General features: G+C 42.5%; 8 protein-coding genes across 11 annotated transcripts; 3 read left to right on the top strand and 5 right to left on the bottom strand.

Annotated features, from left to right (window-relative positions):
• Nucleotides 1-464: 464 nt before the first annotated feature.
• LOC129738778 (ubiquitin carboxyl-terminal hydrolase MINDY-3 homolog) lies at nt 465-4,632 on the bottom strand. The gene is made up of 5 exons (XM_055730070.1): nt 3,702-4,632; nt 3,145-3,588; nt 2,484-2,637; nt 2,114-2,411; nt 465-2,051 (listed from the first exon to the last, which is right to left on the bottom strand). The coding sequence occupies exons 1-5, from the start codon at nt 4,020-4,022 to the stop codon at nt 1,745-1,747; spliced, it is 1,524 nt and encodes a 507-aa protein (XP_055586045.1). The 5' UTR covers nt 4,023-4,632; the 3' UTR covers nt 465-1,744.
• A 774-nt stretch (nt 4,633-5,406) lies between these two features.
• Nucleotides 5,407-8,016, bottom strand: LOC129738777 (transcription factor grauzone-like). The gene is made up of 5 exons (XM_055730069.1): nt 7,714-8,016; nt 6,914-7,248; nt 6,684-6,845; nt 6,035-6,628; nt 5,407-5,973 (listed from the first exon to the last, which is right to left on the bottom strand). The coding sequence occupies exons 1-5, from the start codon at nt 7,882-7,884 to the stop codon at nt 5,433-5,435; spliced, it is 1,803 nt and encodes a 600-aa protein (XP_055586044.1). The 5' UTR covers nt 7,885-8,016; the 3' UTR covers nt 5,407-5,432.
• A 267-nt stretch (nt 8,017-8,283) lies between these two features.
• Nucleotides 8,284-10,615, top strand: LOC129755861 (zinc finger protein 91-like). The gene is made up of 3 exons (XM_055752554.1): nt 8,284-8,562; nt 8,697-9,970; nt 10,028-10,615. The coding sequence occupies exons 1-3, from the start codon at nt 8,371-8,373 to the stop codon at nt 10,578-10,580; spliced, it is 2,019 nt and encodes a 672-aa protein (XP_055608529.1). The 5' UTR covers nt 8,284-8,370; the 3' UTR covers nt 10,581-10,615.
• A 1,801-nt stretch (nt 10,616-12,416) lies between these two features.
• On the top strand, nt 12,417-17,106 carry LOC129738851 (transcription factor grauzone-like). 2 transcript variants are annotated; one of them, XM_055730159.1, is made up of 6 exons: nt 12,417-14,518; nt 14,611-14,996; nt 15,228-15,436; nt 15,499-15,642; nt 15,706-16,284; nt 16,348-17,106. In XM_055730159.1, the coding sequence occupies exons 2-6, from the start codon at nt 14,829-14,831 to the stop codon at nt 16,883-16,885; spliced, it is 1,638 nt and encodes a 545-aa protein (XP_055586134.1). In that variant the 5' UTR covers nt 12,417-14,518; nt 14,611-14,828; the 3' UTR covers nt 16,886-17,106. The 2 variants fall into 2 exon arrangements, with proteins under 2 accessions (XP_055586134.1, XP_055586133.1); XM_055730158.1 differs by having other exon boundaries at nt 14,608-14,996.
• On the bottom strand, nt 12,499-14,638 carry LOC129738853 (zinc finger protein 771-like). 2 transcript variants are annotated; one of them, XM_055730162.1, is made up of 4 exons: nt 14,433-14,638; nt 13,707-13,921; nt 12,831-13,597; nt 12,499-12,771 (listed from the first exon to the last, which is right to left on the bottom strand). In XM_055730162.1, the coding sequence occupies exons 2-4, from the start codon at nt 13,902-13,904 to the stop codon at nt 12,570-12,572; spliced, it is 1,167 nt and encodes a 388-aa protein (XP_055586137.1). In that variant the 5' UTR covers nt 13,905-13,921; nt 14,433-14,638; the 3' UTR covers nt 12,499-12,569. The 2 variants fall into 2 exon arrangements, with proteins under 2 accessions (XP_055586137.1, XP_055586138.1); XM_055730163.1 differs by lacking the exon at nt 14,433-14,638 and adding an exon at nt 14,014-14,044.
• Nucleotides 17,058-19,048, bottom strand: LOC129738852 (zinc finger protein 480-like). 2 transcript variants are annotated; one of them, XM_055730161.1, is made up of 3 exons: nt 18,707-19,048; nt 17,501-18,645; nt 17,058-17,440 (listed from the first exon to the last, which is right to left on the bottom strand). In XM_055730161.1, exons 2-3 carry the CDS (start codon nt 18,595-18,597, stop codon nt 17,212-17,214), a joined length of 1,326 nt encoding a protein of 441 aa, XP_055586136.1. In that variant the 5' UTR covers nt 18,598-18,645; nt 18,707-19,048; the 3' UTR covers nt 17,058-17,211. The 2 variants fall into 2 exon arrangements, with proteins under 2 accessions (XP_055586136.1, XP_055586135.1); XM_055730160.1 differs by having other exon boundaries at nt 17,501-19,048.
• Nucleotides 19,049-19,329: 281 nt separating this feature from the next.
• On the top strand, nt 19,330-20,795 carry LOC129738762 (zinc finger protein Gfi-1b-like). Its single transcript, XM_055730025.1, has 2 exons — nt 19,330-20,468; nt 20,536-20,795. The coding sequence occupies exons 1-2, from the start codon at nt 19,399-19,401 to the stop codon at nt 20,744-20,746; spliced, it is 1,281 nt and encodes a 426-aa protein (XP_055586000.1). The 5' UTR covers nt 19,330-19,398; the 3' UTR covers nt 20,747-20,795.
• A 375-nt stretch (nt 20,796-21,170) lies between these two features.
• LOC129757778 (mitotic checkpoint protein BUB3) lies at nt 21,171-22,512 on the bottom strand. The gene is made up of 2 exons (XM_055755084.1): nt 22,143-22,512; nt 21,171-22,065 (listed from the first exon to the last, which is right to left on the bottom strand). The coding sequence occupies exons 1-2, from the start codon at nt 22,335-22,337 to the stop codon at nt 21,277-21,279; spliced, it is 984 nt and encodes a 327-aa protein (XP_055611059.1). The 5' UTR covers nt 22,338-22,512; the 3' UTR covers nt 21,171-21,276.
• Between the last annotated feature and the right edge of the window lie 403 nt (nt 22,513-22,915).

Here is a 22,915-nt window from a genome sequence, read left to right as displayed (position 1 = left end):
AGCAAACTATATCCATTGAAGTTGATGAAATCTATGATTTTGTATTCCAACGTAGCTAGAACATTCAGGTAGATTGTTTTGCTCGCCAAAAGTGGATGATATTTTAACCGTATCCAATAATGTAGCATGAAATATTTGTTCGAAAAAATCGCTCTTTTTGAATGGTAAACATGCTTAACAGCCCTTTCCCCATATGGTACTTTAACAGATAATCATAATACAGATTGTTAATATGGTCTGTGTTATTGTACATATACTGTTCACTTTACAATAAATGATAACGTTTAGAGACAATATAGAATATTCTCTATATATTTTGTTCGATGTAATTTTTCATTTCCAGCATAATGTTCTTTCAAATTCGTTCTAAAAAATAAAAATGATAGATTTAAAATATTTTAAAGAATATTCGAAAAAGGACATTTCTTTTCGTTCCACCTTCAAACGGTTTCCAGTACAGCCTCTTCCCTAAGATAGACGTTAGATTTCAATATATATTTTGTTCTCCGAACTCGAGCCCCAATAATAAGTAGGGGGTCACCCTACTCAGGGCCCAGCACATACAATCGTACACGTTTTGATCAGATGTTCTATCACACCACTATTCCTGTTTGATTTCGTTCGATTCCGGTCCCTGTCTCTAGCGTGTTGGCGCACCGTGAGTTTCCTTTTTTTAATTTTTTATCTCGGTGTGCCTGTGTTTAGCCATCATTTCGGGAAAATTTACCTATACAGTAAGTAGGTAAATGTTTCGCATGGTTGAATGAAACAAACAGTTGATGAACTCACCACTGGTCTCCGGTGCTTTCTGCCTTTGTTTTTGTACAAACTACTTTCTACAGTTCTCTATTAGGTATAACCATGTGATTTCTCTTGTTTTTTTTTCGTTTCTTTTCCGATATTATGCAGGTCACTTCGCATCTATGTGTAGGTGTATGTAGGTTGTATTCTCCCGAACAAGCCGATTGATTTCGATTGGGTCTCTAAAGCTGGGCTAATAATTTGTAGGTATGTGGTACTTACTAATGCCAGCTAGCGATAGCTGCTTTATTGCGCTACACTAATAAAGATGGTTGGTAATTTTTCCTGTGGCAAATGCTTGTATTTTTTCTAAAGAAATCTCTGTAGATTCTATTCTCTTTTCTGGTTGCCTGGTAGTGTTTGGATTTTGTTTTCCTGCTGCTAATTTATGTGCAATTTTGCTGTTTTACTAATGATTTTTTGTTGTCTTCTCAAGTGGTACAGATAAGCTATAAACTGTGTTTTATTCGGTTCAAGTTAGTTCAAAGTTTGAGTTTTTTTTTGTATTTTGTTATCGGTATTTTGTGTGTTGATTGCTTTTTTCGCTGTGTGTCAGTGAGAGTTTAATTTTGGTTATTCCATTTTTATATGGTGTGAGGGGATGTTTATGGAGCTTGGGATCTCTGCTATTGTTCTGAACGGTTAATGCATAATATAGGGGAAAACGCTTAAGCTAGGAGGCTTTTAAAATTTGTGTAAGTTCAACAAACGTACGGGCACGCACACAAGTAAGCGCGTATGTAATTTGTTAGGCGAGATATTCACAAGCGAATATTCCGACGAATGGGGGAGGAATTGGCGTTTTGGTTGGTTTGTTTTCGTTTTCATCACTTTGGGGTTGTTTGTCATATTATGGTAGTTCGCAACTCGTTTACCGAACGTGTGTTATACATACTTGACGGCGATAACATTTTGCGTCACCTGTGCTTTCTGGTCAGACAGGTCAATTCAGTGATGGTGTCCGCAGATCGATCCAGTTGACTTCGATGTTGGGCCACTTGGTCTGAAGGCAGGTCAGCATCGGATCCGAAGGGTTGCACATCCGCACGTCGCTTTCCAGCAGAATGGCATGGCCTTTGTTGTACCGCACTCGGTTTTCCCAGTTGGAATTCGGGATGCCATTGTAGTGCAGCAGATCGAACGAATCGGGCATCGATTTCTTTTCTGTTGGGAAGAACTCGTACATGAACTCGTTTAGCAGTATGATACCGAGGCTTTCGGGGTCCAACTTTTTGCGCATCAGATCGACACTGAAAGAGAATTATTTCTTAGAAATAGAAACATCGCAGAGTAAGAGGAGGTTTAAACTTACTACTCCGGTTCGCTGACCAGGTCCAATGCGCACAACACATCCTGTAGCAGCGGACTTGGGATGAAGTTGCTCCCTTCGGTATCGAATTGGCGGAACACTCGCCGGGCCACTTCGCTCGGTGTTTCCGGTGAAACGAGCCGTTTCTCGTTGCTGAACAACACCGTTAGATGCGTTTCCGATCCCATAACCCAGACAGGGCTTTTGGGATTCTTGTAGAAAAACCCGACGGTACAATATTGCATCTGTTCCATCAGGGTGATGAAGCCGATATCCGACTGCTGGGTTATGCCTTTCAGCTCTAAAAGAAGGAAAAGTTTAATAGAATTTGAGGTTCCAACTAAGTCATTCGACTCAAAGATTTAACACTCACTCAAGCCTCCGACGTCTTGCTCGTTGTCCCAAACGTAGGGGACGGCACGTCCCGTCAACATGAGATTGATCAACGCCTGGCTACCGTAACCGTAGGTTCCATGTATGAGAGGCTCGGAGGTGTCCGATACTTCGCTGAGAACGCTCTCCAGACCCTGAAATAAAAGAGGTTTATTAATTTTGGAGAAAACTGGAGGACTGATCGAACAAGGCAGCAATAAATGCTCTACAGGGAAGAGATATCTTTGAAGTTTATTATCGAGCGGAATCTATAACATAACAATCTTGAAGCTTGAAAGACGACGTATCTGTTGATACCCACGATTGGCAATTCTCGTATTGATGGAACTAGCGTATTGATCGCTAGTGTAGATTTTGGCTTTGTAAGGACCTTACTGGAGGAGTGAGTAAATAATTAACTCTATTCCGTCGCTGAAACCTGCGTTGAATCTTTTATTTTAACAGGTTATGGGCTCAGACACGGAGGACCTAACATACACAGAGACAAGCCGGGGTAAAGCATTCTTCAGCTAAGCCAGAAGGTGTCGCAAGAAAAGAGACCTAGAAGGCGGGGTCCAAGAGGGTCGACGGCCGGGAGAAGGAGATTCTAGATCCGAAACCAGGATGGTCAGCACAGTATAGAACAAATCAAGCAAACCCACCTTGGTCAGCAGAACGGTGTACAGCAGCAACAACACACCACACTCGTCCGCCAGCAAATGAAAGTTGCCGGCGTAATACTTTTCCACATCGTCGATCTGCTCCAGTTCCGTGACGGCTAGCCTCTCGTGAAATGCCTCCGGTGTGCAGGGCTCACTGGAAAAGCCACCGGAAGATGATTCCCCATCACCACTGCTGACACTCGTTGCTTGGTTCTGAGCGGTCGCTGCCTCGATACCCTGCTCGATGTCCGTCTCATTCGGTGGGACATTCTCCAGTGCATCCACCATCTCGGCATCGCCGTCTGCTTCCTGGATAGGAATGTTCGCGGCAGCTACCGTGGGCCGGGAGCGAAGATTCACAATCCGATACTTGCTCGTTTTGCACTTCATCAGAATCTGACAGATGGCCTGTATGAGCAACGTTTTGCACTTATCGGTCGTCAACTAGAAGAAATAATTTCATATTGAACAATTTAAAAAATAAATCGAGTATAAAACTAACGATTCCTTACATCTGGTAACCCTACCCGATGCAAGAAAAGGTAAACATTACTCACGTCGCTGAAACTGTGACCGGGTGTTTCCATCAGCAGTATCTTCAGCAGATAGGCCTGGACCGGGGCAATGACGCAACACGGTCCTCCATCTCGCTGTACCAGAGCGGACGGTTCCGACTCGCTAAAGCCGAAGCCTTGGGACCAGCGGCGGAAAACCTCCTGTTTGATGGTGGAACCCCATAGCAGCTGGCAAATTTCGCGCAGGTCCCGTTGACTTTCAGCGGATTCCGGCTGCTGCTGCCCGGAAGTTCCAGCTGCACCCTCCGGTTGCTGTTCGCTCGAAGTTGCTTGGCCCTGCTGCTGTACGGCGTGTTCTCCCATGCTGTCGAATGTGACGCCCCCAGGCGGACTCTCACGGATGGCAGCTAACCCCAGCGGAATCCAGTCCCTCAAGAAGCCAAACGTTAGAGCAGCAGCGCAAAGGCAGAGCAGGAAAAATCCTACGCACAATATACCCAACACTTTGGTTCCGGTTTGGGGCGATCCGCTTCCGTCAGAAATGTATGGGCAGCCTAACTATTATTTCCAAGCTGGCCTTGCGTTGCGTTATCCTACAACGCTAGAGGACTAAACAAAGCGCGGGGGAGACAAATCGCTCAACTGTTGTGTGGTTTAGGGACAGGAAAATTTTTGATTTTTCCTGTGATCACTGCCAAAAAAATAAGCAATTTTTTTCTTCGAATCCACACTTTCCAAGAAATCCTCGTAGGGTAGCTATACCTTTTTTCTCGAAAGGATTCTGTAGTTCGCAACGAAGCGCGTAGTGGCGAATATTTATTTACGCACAACAGAAATCCGTTCACTCCCGAATCGCGAAAATCTTCCTCGGTCGCGTTTTGCACGCAGCGAATCAATGCAAATATCTGAAAAGATTGACAGTAGTTTTCTCGGCCAGCGAAAAAGAATGCAAGTTCGAATGATGAAAATGCCCAACAAAAACAACAGCAAACGCCATCAGCCATAAATGTGTGCGTGATGCAAAAATGTGCGAAGCATCGGAAATGGGCGTCCATAGATGATGCCAAATTTTTTAATTCGAAACCCACATTTTAAAGTGATGTATTATTTTAAAACTTATAAATTTTAAATAAAGTTCCTAATTTCGTCTTAGGTTTGCGATTGGAATTGGAACAATTCGATTTTAAAAGTGTAGACCACAACCTTCTTGATCAGAGATTTTTTTTTTCCATTGCCGCCCAAATGAAATAGAAAAGATTTTATTCTATTCAATAGAATGAATATTCATTCTTGTTTCTTCAGTCCACGTTATTCGTTAAGAGGCAGTTCTTGAGGAATTTTTCAAAGGATTTTTTTTTTCAAATTTATAAGCAACTTGCACTCCTTAGACAACCACAAGCACTAACCATAGGTCTTGAGTTATGCAGTTTTATATAATAGATTTTTTTCGGATTATATAAGCACATTATTTGCAATACTGCATTATTACTGTGCACTTCAAGTGCTATGCTGCATTACATCAGTTTTATAACACTTTTCATAATGCAATATGAATTTTATCAGCTTTGCAGCACCTCTTTGAAATGCGACTTAGCTCTACATTAGAATTACGGAGGTTACAGTTGATAGATCCATCATTCATTAAAATCATGGACGACTTACTTACCATGACAAACTTTACAGTCCGAAACCCCAAACGTTACAAACCTCTTTACAAGAATTTTCTCTTCATAAACAACTACGGGTTTAAAAAGCAGTTTTTTTTTATTTCTCTCAATCTTGTCTAGTAAACGCTTCCAGTCGCTTCTGTCTTGTTTCCAGCCATTCTTGATAATGCAATTTTTTCCTGTGCGAGTGCATATTGGCATTCGATTTGAACGTCATCGGACAATGCGGGCAGGTATAGAGCATTTCCCCGCTGTGCAGACTGGCAACGTGTTCCTTCAGATTCAAAGCCCGCTTAAACGATTTATCACACAGCTGACATTGGAATTTGGCCTCCGAATGGGTGTTGGCCATGTGCTGCTTGTGAACGGTTTTGTTGGCAGACTCCTTGCCACAAATGTCACAGCGCACCGGTTCATTGGTCGATTTGTGTCGCAACCGATGTAATCGGATGCTGCCCTTCCGGAACCATTTCGAACACTCTGGACACTGGTAACGCTTGCCCGTTTCCTTGGGATCGTGCTCTTTAAGGTGCCTCAAGAACTGACTCCGCTGGTTGAACCCTTTCGCGCACGTGTCACAAACGAACTCGAACGAGGTCGCGTGGCTCGTTTTGATGTGAACGTTGAGCAACGATGAGTTTCCATAGCTGAAAAACATTAAAAACTGATGATTCGAACAATTCATTTTCAAATGAGCCAATTTCATACTAATTATCACAGTGCTGGCACTGGAACTGCTTCGTCTCCATGGCCACGTGGTATTCCAGATGACGCTTCAGGTCATGTTTGTGGGCAAACTTTTTCGAGCACTTGTCACAGCAAAAGTTTTTCTCGTCGTCCGGGGTGTGAATTTTAAGTTTGTGTCGCTTTAGGAGCTCTCCATCTGGGCAAACTTTTTGGCACTGATCGCACTGAAAGTGGTTCGGATTGGCGTGAACCTGGGCGTGCTCAAGCAGTCGATTGCGAAGGTAGAATTTTTTATCACAGCAAAAGGCGAAACCTTTGCAATCGTGCACGTTTGCCGAGTGTGTTTTTAGGTCGTTGAACGTGACAAACAGCGCCAAACATTTGTCGCATTGCATCCGACAATATTGGGCGATTAGTGCGTTTTCGCGATCCAACTTTTCGACCTTAGACTTTTTATTCGACTTAAGCTTTTGTACAGATTTCTCTTCCAGATTGGGCTCGACTTCTAAGGTTGGCACGCCAATGGATTTATGTGTAGTATCTTCACGCCTTTTAGTTTCGATTCTAGGGTGTTCTTTTCTCAAGTGTTTGTTTAATTTCCAAGCCTTATTAAAGCTGCAAATAATTAACATTTAATTCACAGATTTAAGGTTCTTAAAGTAACACTTACAGAGCATTACATTTATCACATGAAAATTGATGATTCTCTTCGTGAACTTTCAAGTCGTCCTCTTTAAAATTTTGACAATTTTCATCCTCGACATTATTGGTACTTACCAAAGCCGAGTGATTGATGTACATGTGAGATTTGAGCAGCAAAGAGCTTGTACAACTGTAAATAAAAAGTTTATCTATCTGTCACAATTTATTTTTCTAATTATTTTAAAGTTGAATACTTACGTACTATCACAATATTCACAGCAGTGTTGTTCTAACTCCAAAGAGCTTTGAGTTTCTCTTTCTTTTGTCAAAGAACGTTCATCTTTCGTACCGGTTTCACAGCAGAGAACGACATCAATGCTTCTACGTTCTTCGGCTAAGCTGACAGATGATTCTGCTGTTTTAGGTTCGTGTTCAAGAGCCAGTTCATGATTTTGTTCCTCTTGCTTAACATCAACCAGTGTAAAGGTGAACTTATGCTCGTGTACTTTCTCCACTTTAAGATAGAAACGATGGAAATCCTCCACTTTCTGCCAACATGCCGCACAGATGAATTCCTTGGTCAGCTCATCCAGCTGTAAGGGGGATGAATTTAAAAAACGAGATTTGTCGATTAGTTTATAAATAAGATGATTTTACTTTTTAAAATTTAGCGTTTCTAGTCCTGGATGTACGGTGGTGCCTCTGGTGGTGGGATTTAAAATTAACCGACATTAACTTGCTTCAAAAGCAAAGGACTGAAGCAACTGTCAAACCACATACAAACGAACCGTACCAACTTTTTGGAACCAGAACGTCAGTTCCCCTTTGATTTCAATGGCATTTTGGTACCAAAACGTCAGTGCGGTACTGAAATGTCAGTTCGGAAAATTCTTTCTCTTTCAGCCCCTTGTTCAAAAGTGGCAGAATATGCCGGAATGGAATTTATAAACCCAAAACCTTTTCCTATTAACATAACGTTGATTCTAGTTGTTAGCATACCTTATTAAACAAAACTATTCACCGTTTCCTCTTGAAAAAGGATCAAGAAGCGCACTCACCTCAAACCAAAAATGTTTAACCAGCACAAGCGCTTGTGCTGATGCTGATACTCCTAGCGCTGGCTCGACACCATCATCGAATGTTTTGCTGACGATCGGCACCAAATTCTCGCTACTTTCCTGGCAGATGTAGCAAAAAGCCGGGTGTTCCGGACCCGTTTCTTTTTCCATTTTGGTTTAAACGTCTCCCACGTATTGAGAATCCTTACAAAGGTTCAACACTTTGCACTAGGTTTCCACTTTTGAGGTTTCTTTTTAAAATTTCCGGATCACCGTACAAAAAGAAACGCATACCAGCGATTATCATCATTTTGTTATTGTTTACATACAGGGTGTAGCAAAAGTTTTCTCATCAAGAAGGAGACACTCAAGAAATTTGTTCACCGGCGTTTCCGTATTATTTTTTGATTTTCACATAATACTTATGCCTACAGCTATCTTTTTTTTTTTATCTATTATTTAATTTTGGAGAATAATATGAAATAAAATAATGTAAGCTAGAATTTTCCAAAGTCTTCTGCTTCTAAATAATTGACCATGTTATTTAATAAAACGAGCATCACTGCCATCAATTCAAAATTCAATGTTATATTTTTGTTTGCGGCAATGAAAATCAAGTAAAGTTTTGCATTTTTACAATTTTTACGGCTTTTCACGATGAAAATGGAACGTATTCTGAACTGCTTTCTGTGTCAGGAACTAAATAACGAAGTCTTTCCAATATTGGAAGCAGGTGCTACTGGAAGTGATCCAACAATGGCGGAAAAGGATTCTGCCGCTCGAACCGGAAGTGAACAACTGCTCCCGGACTCGAGAGGAGCGATCGTCATCAAACACTTTTGGTTTGTAGTGAGTATATTTTTTTTTTAAATAAGATTACGAATTTAATGGTCCCGATTTCGATTATGAGAAAAACCAAAGTTTAAATCAAAATTATTAGGTTAATTGATCAAAATTCTTTGATTTTCACTAATAAACCTCAGATGGACGAAATTGTTCACGAATGCATCTGTACCGATTGCTGGAGGAAAATCGAAGAGTTCCATCGATTCTACTTGCAAATACAGGATGTACACGAGCGCCGAGTTGAATTTCCCCTGGTTGACGTCGGTAATGACGGACAAGACCCTAAAGAGTTGATCGAAGAAAAGATAGATGTTGACGAACTACCAATAGCTGTTTTTGACGAGGCTACGGAAGTCAAAATTGAACCGGAAACAGATTCATCAATTACAAATTTGGTCGATTCGGATCATTTTCGGTGCGAACAGTGTGGTAAAAGCTGTTTCGATAGCGAGGATTTGAAACGACACAAATGTCACATTTTGAAGTACCAGGTCAAACGAAAGCATCCTGAAAAACTGGAAAGGGAAAATGAGGAAGAACCCAGCCCAGAAGAACAAAAGAATGAACAGAAAGATGCTTTAATAGCTGAGCATTGTAAGATGATCTGCAATAATTGTTCGGAACAATTCCGTAGCTTTGCAGAGCTCCAAATCCATTCGGAATCTGTTCATCGTTCACAAGTCAGCATTTTCTGTTGCAATACAAGGTACACGGTCCGATCGACGCTTCATAGACACGTGATGAAAGTTCACAATAGACTTAAGTTTCCCTGCGATCTTTGTGATCGAGTTTGTATAAGTAAAAAGGGTTTGGCCCACCATAAGACAAAGATGCATGCTAATGGCGAAAACAAATATGATAAGGAAGAAAGTTTGGATAGCTCTGACGAAGATTCGTCACAGCTGGACGCTCCTGTGAATGTTGAGGAAAGCGAGGAAGAAGAAGACCTACAGGAACTGACCTCCACGAAAGTGTTCAAAATGAGATCACCTGCCAAAGTTGCACGGGACAATGCACTCATAGCAAAGTATTGTATTATACAGTGTGAACAGTGCTCTGCACATTTTCCCACATTTGCAGTGCTGAATAATCACTGCAAGGACGCCCATGGGAGTCGAGCGTACGTTTACTGTTGTGAGAAAAAGTTCGGGTCCCGAAATCGGCTGCTGGAACACGTCCAGTTGCACGTTAATCCAAACCAGTTTAAATGTGACATCTGTGATAGAGTCTGCCCGGAGAAGGAACTATTGAAACGACACAAAATCAAGATGCACACACCCGATGAAGAGAAACCGTTCGAGTGCGATCGTTGCCACAAGAAGCTGGCAGAAAAGCAGGAATACAAAAAGCATATGGACTACCACGTGGCATTGGAGACCAAAAAGTACCAGTGCAAGCAATGTGAAAAGTTGTAAGTTTGTCGCAATCTTCAATTGAAAACATTCTAATGTGTTTTTACCTTTTCCAGTTTCGGCAATGTAACGCTCTTAAATTTGCACGTGAAAAACTCCCATCCCACCTCGTACGAGTTCGTGTGCGATACCTGTGCCAAGGGCTTCAACCGGCGCGGCGATTTCCTGAAGCATTTAAGGGTTCACGACCCGCAGGCAGCCGAGGAACGGGTACAGTGTCCGGAGTGCGACAAATGGTTTCGCAAGGGTAGCCTCCGGTTTCACAAACAGTTGCATCAACCCGTAGCGATAAACTGTGATATTTGCGGTAAGGAGTCCAGCAATCAACTCGCCCACCGTAATCATATGCGGTACGCTCATACGGCGGCCAAATTTGAGTGCCAGTACTGCGAGAAGATATTTAAGCTTTCGATCCGGTTGAAGGAGCACATCGCGTCGCAGCACAGCGGCGAGATGTTGTACACCTGTCCGCATTGCCCGAAAACCTTTAAGTCCAATGCCAACATGCATTCGCACCGGAAGAAGATGCACTACCAGGAGTGGCTCGCGACACGACAGAAGCGGAACGAAACGTTTACGAGGTCCCAGGCGGATAAGCCGGTGGCTTAAGGTATTATTTAGTTTATTTTTTAATTAAATTTCTAAGCGATAATTTGGTTCCTTCAGATCGTATTTATGCCGAACTATCCTTCTGCTTTTTATCCTAATGTAATTTACAAATCAAATTTACATAATGTTACAATTATTGACTAGGTCACAAAAACCCAAAGTCTAAAATCACATACAATCTAGGCATACGCACCGACCGGTCTATCACATATCAAGTGACATTCGACCAAACAGAAAAAAGTGGGAAAAAGCTACCCACGTTTTTCCGACGCGTCTTTCCAAGAGTTTGGAAAACGCCAATCTAAGAACTGTGGTCCGCAGCGAACAACCCGCCAACACTCCGAGAATCGGGAATTCCGGATAGTGCTAGGGGAAAGGAACCCCTTTGATTCCGAATCGACCCAGCGAAGATCCGACGAAATCCATCAAGAAAGAGGCCTTCTGAAAAGAGGGTTTCTTTTGCAGTGTGGTATTTTCCACGCACACGTGGAATCGTCGTCGCGTTGGATCATCGCTTGCAGGACATCACCGGTGTTGGATCGCTTCAAGGGTGCTCACTGCCGAAGAAAAGTCAATTCCGGCCAGCACTTGAGGGAGCTGTTCACCTCGAAGTGAACTGTGGTGATCCTCCGTGCGCTGCGACCAACACCGCCGCAGCGGGTTGCACATTATTTCAGGCACTATTGCCTACTATATTTTATTCCCCGGCCACTAGCGCCGTAGGGGAAATTACCCCGGAGAACAAAACCAGGTCAGCGGTTGATTGTGTTCCGGCCACGAGCGCCGAAGGGGTTTAAGTGCCGATTAGTGTGCTGCTTTTTTCTTATTTTGGCCACCAGCGCCAAGAGGGACGTTGCTCGTGTTCCGACCCCGAGCAATGTCCATAAGTGGATGTCGGGTTTCTGAGCGCTGATTAAGTGGCTATCTGCGCATTCGGCCACCAGCGCCAAAAGGACCTTGCTAGTGATCCGGCCCCGAGCAAAGGCCAGTGTTTGATGCCGGGAATTGCCGCCTATCAAGGCGTGTTAAGTTAGTGTTCCAGCCTCGAGCGCTGAAGGGATTTTTACGCCGGATTAGTTGCTGCAGGTTCGTGTTCCGGCCTCCAACAGTGAGTAGAGATTTGGGGCGCCAGAAGTGGACGCCAGTAATTCTGGAACGCAGCGCCGAGATTAGGAGCGTGATGTTCCGAGTGTGAACATATCACAAGAAACATCAAGGTAAGCTTAAGGTTTATGGTTTTTTTAATAATGGTTTAATTCGCATCTGACGCACTCTTTTCATTTCGTGCACAGATTGCAAGGCAGCAAGATTGCTGCAATTTCAAAATTCCGGCAAGAGATCTGCCACAATAATCTTGAGCCGAGTTAAGGCTGGAAAAATCCTGAACCCCTGTTTAAGTTAATTATCAAGAAGCGCGTCGAATAAGGTGAAATCCTGAACTCGAGTATAAGCTCATGGTCAGATAAAGATACCCAATCTGCAAAATCCTGAACCCGAGTTTGTGCTCATAATCAGATGAAGAGACCGAAATAGTAAAATCCTGAACACAAGTATTAGTTAAGGTTCTGATAAAGAACCTGAAATGACAACATCTTCACCTGAGTATAAGCTTAAGATCAGTTAAAGTGACCGAGATGACAAAATCCTGAACCCGGACCTAATGTCATGATCAGTTACAGAGACCCAAATGGTAAAATCATGGTCATATGGTCAGCTAACGGGATCAAAATGACTTCGTGCTTAAGTTCAGTGTCAAATGCGTTCAAACTGACAAAATACTGAACCCAAGCTTAAGGTTAGATAAAGAGATCACAATGACAAAATCCTGAACCCGAGTATAAGCTCATAGTCAGTTTTATGAAAAGCAAAATAGCAAAGTTCTAAGATCAAGTGCGTTAAAAAAAGTCGGCAAGAGCGTGTTCAAACGAGATTTTATTGAAATAACAGCTTCTACAAACAACGTATTTTATACTAATCAAGATCATTTGATTACACCGGCCCTTCGACGGTTGATTCCAGATTGCCCTCTGATCCCCGCATTTCGTCCATCTCGGCAGGATAGGTTCCATTTTTCATGTGGGTCCGATAATGGGCCCCAAGATTGTGCTTTACCGTGAATCTCTTTCCACAGATCTCGCACGGAAACATCGCCACTCCCGTGTGTACGGATGCGTGCAATTTGAGATTGAATCTGTAAAGATTGAATCAGTCAGTCAAGAAAGGGAAATCTATTACGAAGGACGAGATTACTTTCGTCGGAACTTCTTGCCGCATACGTCGCATGGAAATTTGGGTTCCTCGGTGTGCAGCTTGCGATGTCGTAACCAACAGTTGGTGCCCTTGATGCGTTTACCGCACTTGTCGCAATCGTAATACCGCATGATGGACTTGTGCAGATGCCGATGCTGATGCAGACTGTACTTCGAGTACAGCTGCCGTCCGCAGCCTTCGATCTCGCAGACGAACGGTTTGACGCCTCGGTGCCGATTGAGGTGGCCCTCGAGGCTGAGCTGTGAAACCAGCTCACCACACGTGTCGCACATGATCCGTTCCTGTTTTCCCATTTTGGCTTTGCGATCTCGTTTCGTTTGGGACGTCTTTCTTTGGGGTAGCTCTTCATCATGGTCGTTATCCTGTTCCGATGGTTCATCGCCTTGATCGTTTGGCACTTCAACGGTTTGCTCGGTTTCACGCTGTCCTAAATTCGTTTGTTGCTCTTCATCACTTTTTCTTCCGATTTCACTACTACTCAGTGGTTCTGAAATGGACAACGGATTGCAATCTGCTTCGGTTTCTGCATGTTCTTTACCAACAGAAGTGATCCGCAAGAATTCGATCAGATCACGCACATTCCCAATCAGCTCTTTAGCATCTTTCCATCGCTGGCAAGGGGAAATTTTAGTTCTATCATGTAGCGAAACTTGGGTGTCCCGGCACAGCAGCTGAAAGCTAATTATAGTCTCGATCATCGTTTGGCACACGGTACAGATGCGATTGGTTTGCTCCAGACGATAGATCTGCAATGGAGCAATAAAAGCTGAAGTGTTTATACTGGGACTCCACATTGACAGATTAGGTATTTAAGGGATAAGCTTTACAACGTGTAAGAAGTCATCAAGTACCGACCTTAATCCCCACTGCATCCATTATTTTCTTCTTCCATCCGGTGTTCCGCCCAAGAATATCCTCTACATCTTGCTTGGCATAAGACTGACCACAAAGTCGACAGACCAGCTGATTGGATTTCCTGGGCTTCATGACTCGTAATGCTTCGCTAACCGGCTGGGAAATATTGGAAGCATCTGCTGCATATTCCCTTGACATATGATGGTTTTTTTTTCCTGAAAAAAGGTTGGCCAAGCTTAATTTGGTCAGATTGACCAGGATTTTTTTCTGAATTCTAACGAGATTGATTCTTATTCTGATTGCACACCTAAATTTGTTTTGGAATCACGTACTCGCCATACACTTTTCTTCGGGACGAATCATCTAATCTAACAATTGCAAGGGTACAGTAAATAATTTCCTTGGTTCGGAACTGTATTTCCGTGGTTTACAAAAATCTAAAAAATGTCCTTGCTTTTTGTTCAGTTTAGGAAATTTATCGTGACTCTAGTGCTAGTTTTAAAATAAAATATTTCACGAAATTTACATCAACTTCTCTCCGAACCGCAGCAATGAATTTAAAATTTCAATTTTTTAAGCATATTAAAAAACAACTGCAATGATGCTAGGCACAAAGTCTATTTGTTTGATAAAAGGCTATTCAGCAAACATTTAAGAAGGTATATCACAGAACAGAAGAAGGTATTCAAACAAATATACCAGATGAAAAGATTGCATTAAACTTACCAAAAGAGCATATAGCTACAAAAGTGGAGGCGATATATCTCCAATGACAAGATTCCAACGATTCTCACTGACTTCACAACAATTTGGTAAGTTCTATTCAGACTTTCGACCTTCCTAAAACATTCTCATTCGTTTGCTTATCACCTGTTATCACTGACGCGTGTTTATTTCTTAGCAGAGACCGCACATGGTTGCCATCTGTGAAGTGTTCCAGCGAACAAATAACACACAAGCGACCCATTTACCCTCAATCGTAGGCGTGCTTGAAAATTGTTTAGAAAAAGAATGAAAACAGAGATCGTAAAAAACAAAGCAGGCTTCTTAAAAAGTTGATCAACACCACGATTGGAGCTCAAAAAGTGATGTTGGAAAATTTTGGAAAATTAATAATCAACTATGGAAAGATTACTGGTCGATCCGAGCATCTGTTTCATTTGTCAGAGGAGGCAGGAATCCCTCGTAAATTTAGTCGATTGCAATAATATGGAAACGTTCGATGGCCGCAGAGATATTCCACCGAGTATATCTAGAACGCAGATGATAACCAAACATCTCTGGTTTACCGTGAGTAAAATATAACTCCAAAAGTTTTTAACATTTAACATTCGCTTCAAAGTGATAAGAGTTGAAATTGTAAATTACAATTCATTGAAAAAATGCTGCATTCTATCCAAAATTTCAGAGTGCCACAAGGATGTCGTCATGGACCAATCGTTTTCTCATTCTATATCTGAGAATCCCTGTAGATGCTTTAAAAAGTAAAAGTTTCTGATTATCACTTTTCTTCCGTTTTAGGTGGAAGATTTGGAGAATGAATACGTCTGCATCGATTGCTGCTCCAAGGTGGAAGACTTTCATCGATTCTACGTGGACGTCGAGAGCATCCATAACAAAGGCACCGAGACCATTGAAATCCAACCGGTAGAAAAAATAGAGCCTGATTTGTTGGACTGTTCTGGTCAAAACGAATATGTTGGTACGAACACTTCGGAAGGCGTTGTTTTGTAAGTTAAGTGAATATTCGATGTTTGTTATTTTTTTAACCATAGTTTAACTTCCTAAACAGCTTTGAAGACAGCTCGCTCCTACGGGATAATTTGCAGCAAAGCCATACGCTAGCGGTTAAACAGGAGCAATTGAATACCGATGATGATGAAGGAACCACTTCCGAACTGAACTATGTTTATTGTTGTGAACACTGTGATGAAATGTAAGTATTTCAAAGACTTCCTCAACGTGTTAGTATTTCACGATTCCTTCCTTTATTCCGCAGCTTCAATAGTGACGAGTTGCTAAAGGCTCACATAAAAATTGAGCATACAAAGCAATCAATTTCACACGCAGCAAATGAAAAAAAATCTGCCAAGCTGGGTACCAAAACCTCTGAACCTAATCGCCAAAAGGGCAAATCAAAAGGTCAAATTCGAGCAGAACGTATCGCTTATGGCGATCAGTTGATTGCAAAGTATTGTACCTTGCGTTGTGAAAAGTGTAATTCCGAGTTCAAAACCTTCGCCAAGTTGAAGGCTCATTGCGAAACTAAGCATCGGTGCAAGCCGTTCGTGACCTGCTGTTGCAACAGAAGGTTCGGTATGCGCACGCCACTGTTCCAGCATGCTCAATGGCATGATAATCCGGAACATTTCAAGTGTGGTCAATGTGGCCGAGTCTGTAAGGATAACGAATTGCTTAAGACACACATACGAACCATGCACACCCCGGAAAATGAAAAACCATACGAGTGTGACAAATGCCACAAGAAACTGGTCGACAAGGCGGAACTGAGAAAACATCTGCTCTTCCACAGGGCGCTGGAAACGAGACAGTTCCAATGCCCTAGCTGTGATTGTTAGTAAGTTTGATCGCCATAGTTATATTTCAACGATCGCATTTCTTAAATCGATTTTCGTTACAGCTATGGGAAAAAATCTCTCCTGATAGCCCACATCAGAAACGCCCACGTTGCTATGTCCGATTACATTTGTTCGATCTGCAACGAGATTTTTAAGGAACTGAGTCTTTTGTTGAAGCACCAGGAAGAGCATGGCAATAATAAAAAGCCACAAGAGCGAGTGCAATGTTCGATCTGTCAGAAGTGGTTAACTAAAGGTAGCCTCGGTCCACACCGAAAGCGGCACGAAGTGGTGACGATACATTGCGAACTGTGTGGGAAAAAGAGTCTTAGTCGTGAGGTTCATCTTCGTCACATGCGATGTGTGCATACAGATTGGAAGTTCCGATGTTCACAATGTGGCCAGGGTTTTAAGCTCCGTCACAGGCTGAGGGAGCATATAGCTACGCATAGCGACCAGCCCCTGTACAGCTGTTCGCTTTGTCCGAAGAAGGTCAATTCTAAAGCCGAAATGTATTTGCACCGCAAGAAGCAGCACTACCAGGAATGGTTGGCCGATAAACAGAAACGTCACGAATTGTTTTTTAAACAGGACTTATGATTTTATACAGGATAAATATTTCATTGTTTCTAAAAAATCCGTAAGCCAAATATGCATATGTTCCGATCTGCAGAGAGATGATAGACTAAGGAAAACTTTCGTAAGTACAAATCATTTTACATATACCTATATAGTAGATTAGATATGTGATAAGTAATGACAACAATTTGTTATTAAGGTTTTCCGATATATTTTTTATATGGAACTTCCAAGTACAAGTTGGATATCCTAACCACTGGACAATATGGGAATCAAATTTTATCGTTAGGCGAAGCTTCTGCTTAAACTTATTCAATCCGCATAGACAAGTAGCAGTCAAAACATTACTAAAAATGTTCCTCATCTTCGTGGTGAGCTATCGGTTGTTCCAGTTCCGTTGATTGCTGCAGTGAAGTTTTCAAATTCATCGCTGCCGCATAAGAAGGTCCTTTCATTTTGTGCACATTTTTCATGTGCGTTCCCAGATTATGCTTAACGTTGAATCGCTTGCTGCAAAGATCGCAAGAAAACATTGCCATTCCGGTGTGCACCACGGAATGTAGCTTAAGATGGTCACTGAAAATCGAAAAAAAAAACTTCAATTGTCATTCCCCAGCAAAATCGCAATCGCATTACCCTCGACGGAACTTTTTCCCGCAAACGTTGCACTCGTACTTGGGCTCCTCGGTGTGTAGCTTCCTGTGCTTCAGCCAACTTCGGTCACCTTTGATGCGTTTACCGCAAACCTGACAGTCGTAGTAGCGCAACCGAGCCTTGTGCTGGTGCCGATGCTGCTGCAAACTGTACTTAGAGGTGAAGAAGCGACCGCACGATTCATGCTCGCACACGAACGGTTTCAGTCCCATATGCCGGTTCATGTGTCCCTCCATTAGGTATCCGGCAACCATCTCGCCGCACGTTTCGCAAACGACTTTCGAACAACGTGTACGAGACTTGGGCTCCTCGGTGTGCAGCTTCCTGTGATTTGCCCAACTTCGGTCACCCTTGATGCGTTTGCCGCAAACCTGACAGTCGTAGTACCGCAACCGGGCCTTGTGCTGATGCCGATGCTGCTGCAAACTGTACTTAGAGGTGAAGAAGCGACCACACGACTCATGCTCGCACACGAACGGTTTCAGTCCCATGTGCCGATTGACATGTCCCTCCATTAGGTGGCCGGCAATCATCTCGCCGCACGTTTCGCAAGCGACCTTCGAACAACGTGTACGAGCCTCGTTCGGCTTGTTGCGTTTCTTTCTCGTTTTGATTTTCTGTGAATCGTTATCCGAAACCTCCTCCAGTTCTTCGTTCTCGTAATCAGAGTGGTCTTCCGGCTCGAAATCGTTCGATTCCTCGACTTCGCTATCTGTTACAGGTTTTATTTCTTTCTTCACATGCTGCAACTGCTCTGAACATTCTTCCTCCAGCAAAAAGTTCTCACATTCTGGTTCTTTTTTTATCTCGAGCCCACTTTCTTCGGCAAGGAACTCATGTGATGTTTCCGAAATGTTTAAAGCAGAATCCTCATGGATTTTTTGTAAAATAGGAGATTCTTCGTCGTAATTGTTCGAATCATCTTTAACTGCTAGATGACAATTTTCCACGATGGTACACAAGCTGATTACTAAACTTCGTGCCAGCTTCCATTCTTCGTTTGGGAACGGTTCCTTTTTGCTGAGTAATGCGTTCATTTCCTCACAAAACTTTTGGTATCCGATGATGGATTCAACCATTGATTGACAGATTACACATATTTTAGTGGTGTGATCCGTTCGGTGAACCTTGTAGAAAAGAATTTTCTGATAACAGCTTTCTAAAATAATCGGGACCAAAAACGCATACCCTCCTTTATCCCCACGGCCATGGCAATTTTCTTCTTCCATTCCGACCGGCGACCAAGTATTTCGTTTAGGTCGGTTTTCGGATACTTTTGCAGGCACAGGCGGCACATCTGGCTTTGCCTGACATAGCTCCGCTTTACGACTGTTTCCGGTTGTTCGGAGTTTTGGTCAGCATCACCTTCTCCTGCTGAATCCATTGACGTTGCCTAACTTGTTCTGTTCAAAATAGGTTTGAATCCTCGCGGAACAATTTGTTTAACCTGTAGATGCACAAATCGGTTTTGATGGCAGCGTTTTGAGGAAAAACCACAAAACCAACCCGAACTAAAATGCTAAAATGTTATTTGGCGATGCGCTCACTGAAACAAATCTTCGTTATTTACTGACTTGATGAAGCTTTCGATTTATAGATTTTAACTGATGATCTTCATCAGAAGCCCATGCCGGCCAAGATTTTGTTCAAAAGTTCTGATTTCAATTACCTATGTATTTTTTAGTTAAAAAATTGAAATTGTAGATTTTAATCAATTTCTATTCGCTATCGAACGAACCTGAAAAAAAAAACAGAGTTTCCTTCAGTGTAGAATACTTCTTTGTGAATACCGAATCAGTTGAAAACAGTTTGTTTTGGTTTGTGCATCCAAAGGTATCGTATCGAAAGCATTTTCATATAGAAATTTATGGTTCCTCGCCATGGCCAGCAATAGATTACCGCCATTCCGCTACGATAAGGCAGCCGTCCGGCAATGCCGACTGTGTCTCCGTATTCTGAACCGGAAACACTTGGTCCAGAGCCTTCTGAAGGAGAACGACTTTTTACGAAGGAAAATTGAGGATGTCATTTACACCAAAATCATCCGCGGCGACCGGTTGACATTCGTCTGCACCAACTGCTTGCAGCTGGTGGATATTGTGTACAACTTTCGAATGGCCTGCCGGAAAACGGATTTGATTCACACAATCAAACCTCTTGCTCTGGATGGGGGAAGTTGGATTTCACAGGAAAACAAACGGAAGCTTACAGAGTGCCAGGAGCTGATTAAGAAGCACCGCGAGCAAATGGATGTTTTGTTCAACTGTACCGAATTGGGGAATGGCAACAAACTACAGAATGTTGTGCAGGTGCCAGCAGTCTTGGAACCGGAAATCAAAACTGAACATCCCGGTGAAGAGATCGATGAAGAGATGGTAGAAGAACATTTGGATGAGGAGATGTCGGAGGAACAACTGGCACCGGGCGATGGGGATCTTCCCTTCATCAAGTCAGAACCAATAGTCCAGCAGCAAGATGAAGAGCTAGAGTTTCCTGTTTTTGCTACAGTTGATGTGAAGGTTGAGATAAATATGCACGACAGCGAACCAGAAGAGAGCGCCCAGGTTGCTGTTAAGCTGGACAAGCTCACACGGCCAAAGAAGCGTGGCCCTTACAAAAAGAAACCTCCAAAGCCGAAAAAGAAGCCCAATCGTGGACGTTTCATTTGCGAAGTGTGTGGCGAATCGGTAACTAGTGAGTATCGTGAAGAACATGAGAACAGGTTTCACAATCAAGTCAAACCGTATTCGTGTCCTGTGGACGGTTGCGAGAGCAAGTTCCATTCTAGCTTCTACCTCAAAAGACATACGAGCGTAATACACAAACCGCGTGAGCGAAAAATCTGCCCGATATGCAACAAGAGCCTGAAAAACCTCAGAACACACCTTGGTAAGACACACTCGGAACACTGTAAAACGACCTGTCCCGTTTGCAAGAAATGGTTTTACAAGTAAGTTTGACAAGGTTATTTTAAATTTAATTTGATAATTTTATCACTTAATTATTTACATTTCCAGAGACTACATTCCGACACATCTTCGCACCCATACCGGTGAAATGCCGCATCAGTGTGATGTTTGCCAGAAGAAGTTCCTCACCAAGGGCAACTTGACGGCTCACATGAGTAGAAAGTGTCGCCGTTTGGAGGCGACGACGGAGCAAATGGAACCTACCGTTACCACGACGTTCGTCGCCGAAGAAATCGACTTGGGACAGTTGTTATCGTAATGTTTGCGCGAGTAAAGGAACGCTTTTGTTTTAATGTAAATCTATCGAATTGTTTCGTTTTCTATTTGAGGAAAGATGACCAACATACTTTAAAACGAATAAGAATTTAGAGTAGAATAGAAATGAATTTGATGAAAATTACTTGAAATTTGTTTGTGGTTTGTCAAATTGTATGATTTTATAGGAAGCTCTTTTCCACAATAATTAGAAGTGTCTTATAATACTTACAAATTACAATAAATCATCTCGTTACATCAAAACATGAATGAGCGCCTAATTTGATCTAAGTTACTAGAAAATTTTACCAGTTCTGACATATTTTACATATTTTTTTTTTGGGAAACCTTCATTTTGATTTTTTTTTTCAAAATAAAGGTACAAATAATACATATATAAAAAACCCACAATTTTGAATTTTAATGTGTAAATTTTGCAGTAAGTTCTGGTTTATTTGATACAGGGTTAAAAATACAGGATTACGAGTAATGTATCTTAAAAGCTATCCTATATTAAATGTTTTTGCCACAAATTTATTTGGGTTTCGTTTCCGCTTCACTCACGTATCGCACGTACAGCGTCGGTTCCGGTATCGGATCCGGGATCACTTCCGTCTCGTCCATGTAGGAGCAAGCGATTGCCAGAGTGCTTCCGTCGTAGCTGAAGGCCAGCGACGAGATCGACGTGTCGTACAGATGGAACTGACAGAGCCGTTTCTTGTTGAAACCGTCCCAAATGTTAACGTATCCATCGGTTCCTCCGGTGGCAAATGTATTGAACACATTGTGGAAACTAACAGCATTCACCGGATAGATCATTTCCATGTTGTTCTCCTTCGAGCGATGACATTTGAAGGCAAACTTTTTCTTCTGTACCTCCGGATCCATATCGAAGTATTCGACCGCCACTCGGCCCTCAATTGAACTCATCACGTAGCCCTCCTTATTGGGGAAGCAACGGATACAGCGAGTTTGGAACTTAAGCGATGACTCCCGCCTGGTCAGGTACTGTCCCATGTTCCGCAGATCCCAAACCAGGACCTTCCGATCCGAGGTGGCCACCACAAGTTTTTCGTCGATGCAGCTCATCGAATATACCTTCCCGTTACTCTGTTCATACTTCCCAACACAGTCCTTGTCCCGGATGTCCCACATCTTGACCGTTTTGTCCCAACTTCCGGTGAGAATCCCATTCACCTTGGACGAATATTCGACACACTTGACGCCGGCGTCATGATTACCTAAAATACTTTCGGCGTGTGTGTTCAGATCGTACAGCTTGACCAGATTGTCTAAACCGGCACTAACCGTGCGAACTGAGTCCTTGAAAATAAAATAAACAAAATTCCATTTAAATAACCTCGTTAACAAATTATTAAACGAAAACACAACAAACTTACATGGAAAGCACAATCCAACACGGGCGCATCATGGTAGTACTTCTGCCGCAGGGTGTTGTTGACCACATCGTACAACCGGACGCTGGAATCCCAACTGGAAACGAGCAGGAACTGGTTGGTGTTCGGGGAAAATTTTACCGACGAGATGGCGTCGGACGGAGCGTTCTGAATCTGGGTTTCCGGTTTGCGCTCCATTTGTGTCGGTTTGCAAACAGCACTTCTAAATCGAACTTTTTAAGTAGCTAAAGGTTTTCGAGTGAGAAATTACAACTTGTTTTCGCGCTCGGATGCGGCAGGCATCGATTTTGGTTTAATGTTGAGAATTTTGTCGATTTCGCGCACCCTTTCAGCGGGGTTTGAAAATCTAGCGTAACATTTAAAAAGGGCGAAACTAGCAGTTAGCTCGAAACGAGAAAATCGCGTTGGAAATTTCGGAACATCTAATCAAATCCTATTTGAAAAATCGACCACTTTTTGTTCAACAAAATCAAAAAAAGTGCATTATATTCACTTATTGTTCGTTGGTTATCAAAATCTTTAACTTTTTTCACTAAATTTCCGAGATTTTCGAGTTTCGCCTTTTTATATTTTCGATTTCAGTTACGCCTGCAAGTTTCGCCCAATTGATCGGCCGTTTTTGTTTTGGTTTTGAAGTTACGCCCATTGGTCTCACACGCAAAAACTAATTAGGCCGTTTTGTCATACACGGTCAACTCAGTTACGCCTATTGGCCCTACACGAATAGAAAAATTAACCGCATTTTGAATAGGCGT

Source organism: Uranotaenia lowii, chromosome 1 (genome assembly GCF_029784155.1).
Source record: "Uranotaenia lowii strain MFRU-FL chromosome 1, ASM2978415v1, whole genome shotgun sequence".
Classification (NCBI taxonomy): Eukaryota; Metazoa; Arthropoda; class Insecta; order Diptera; family Culicidae; genus Uranotaenia; species Uranotaenia lowii.
The sequence above is the reverse complement of the archived record's forward strand: the minus strand, read 5'-3'. Positions and strand labels throughout refer to the sequence as shown.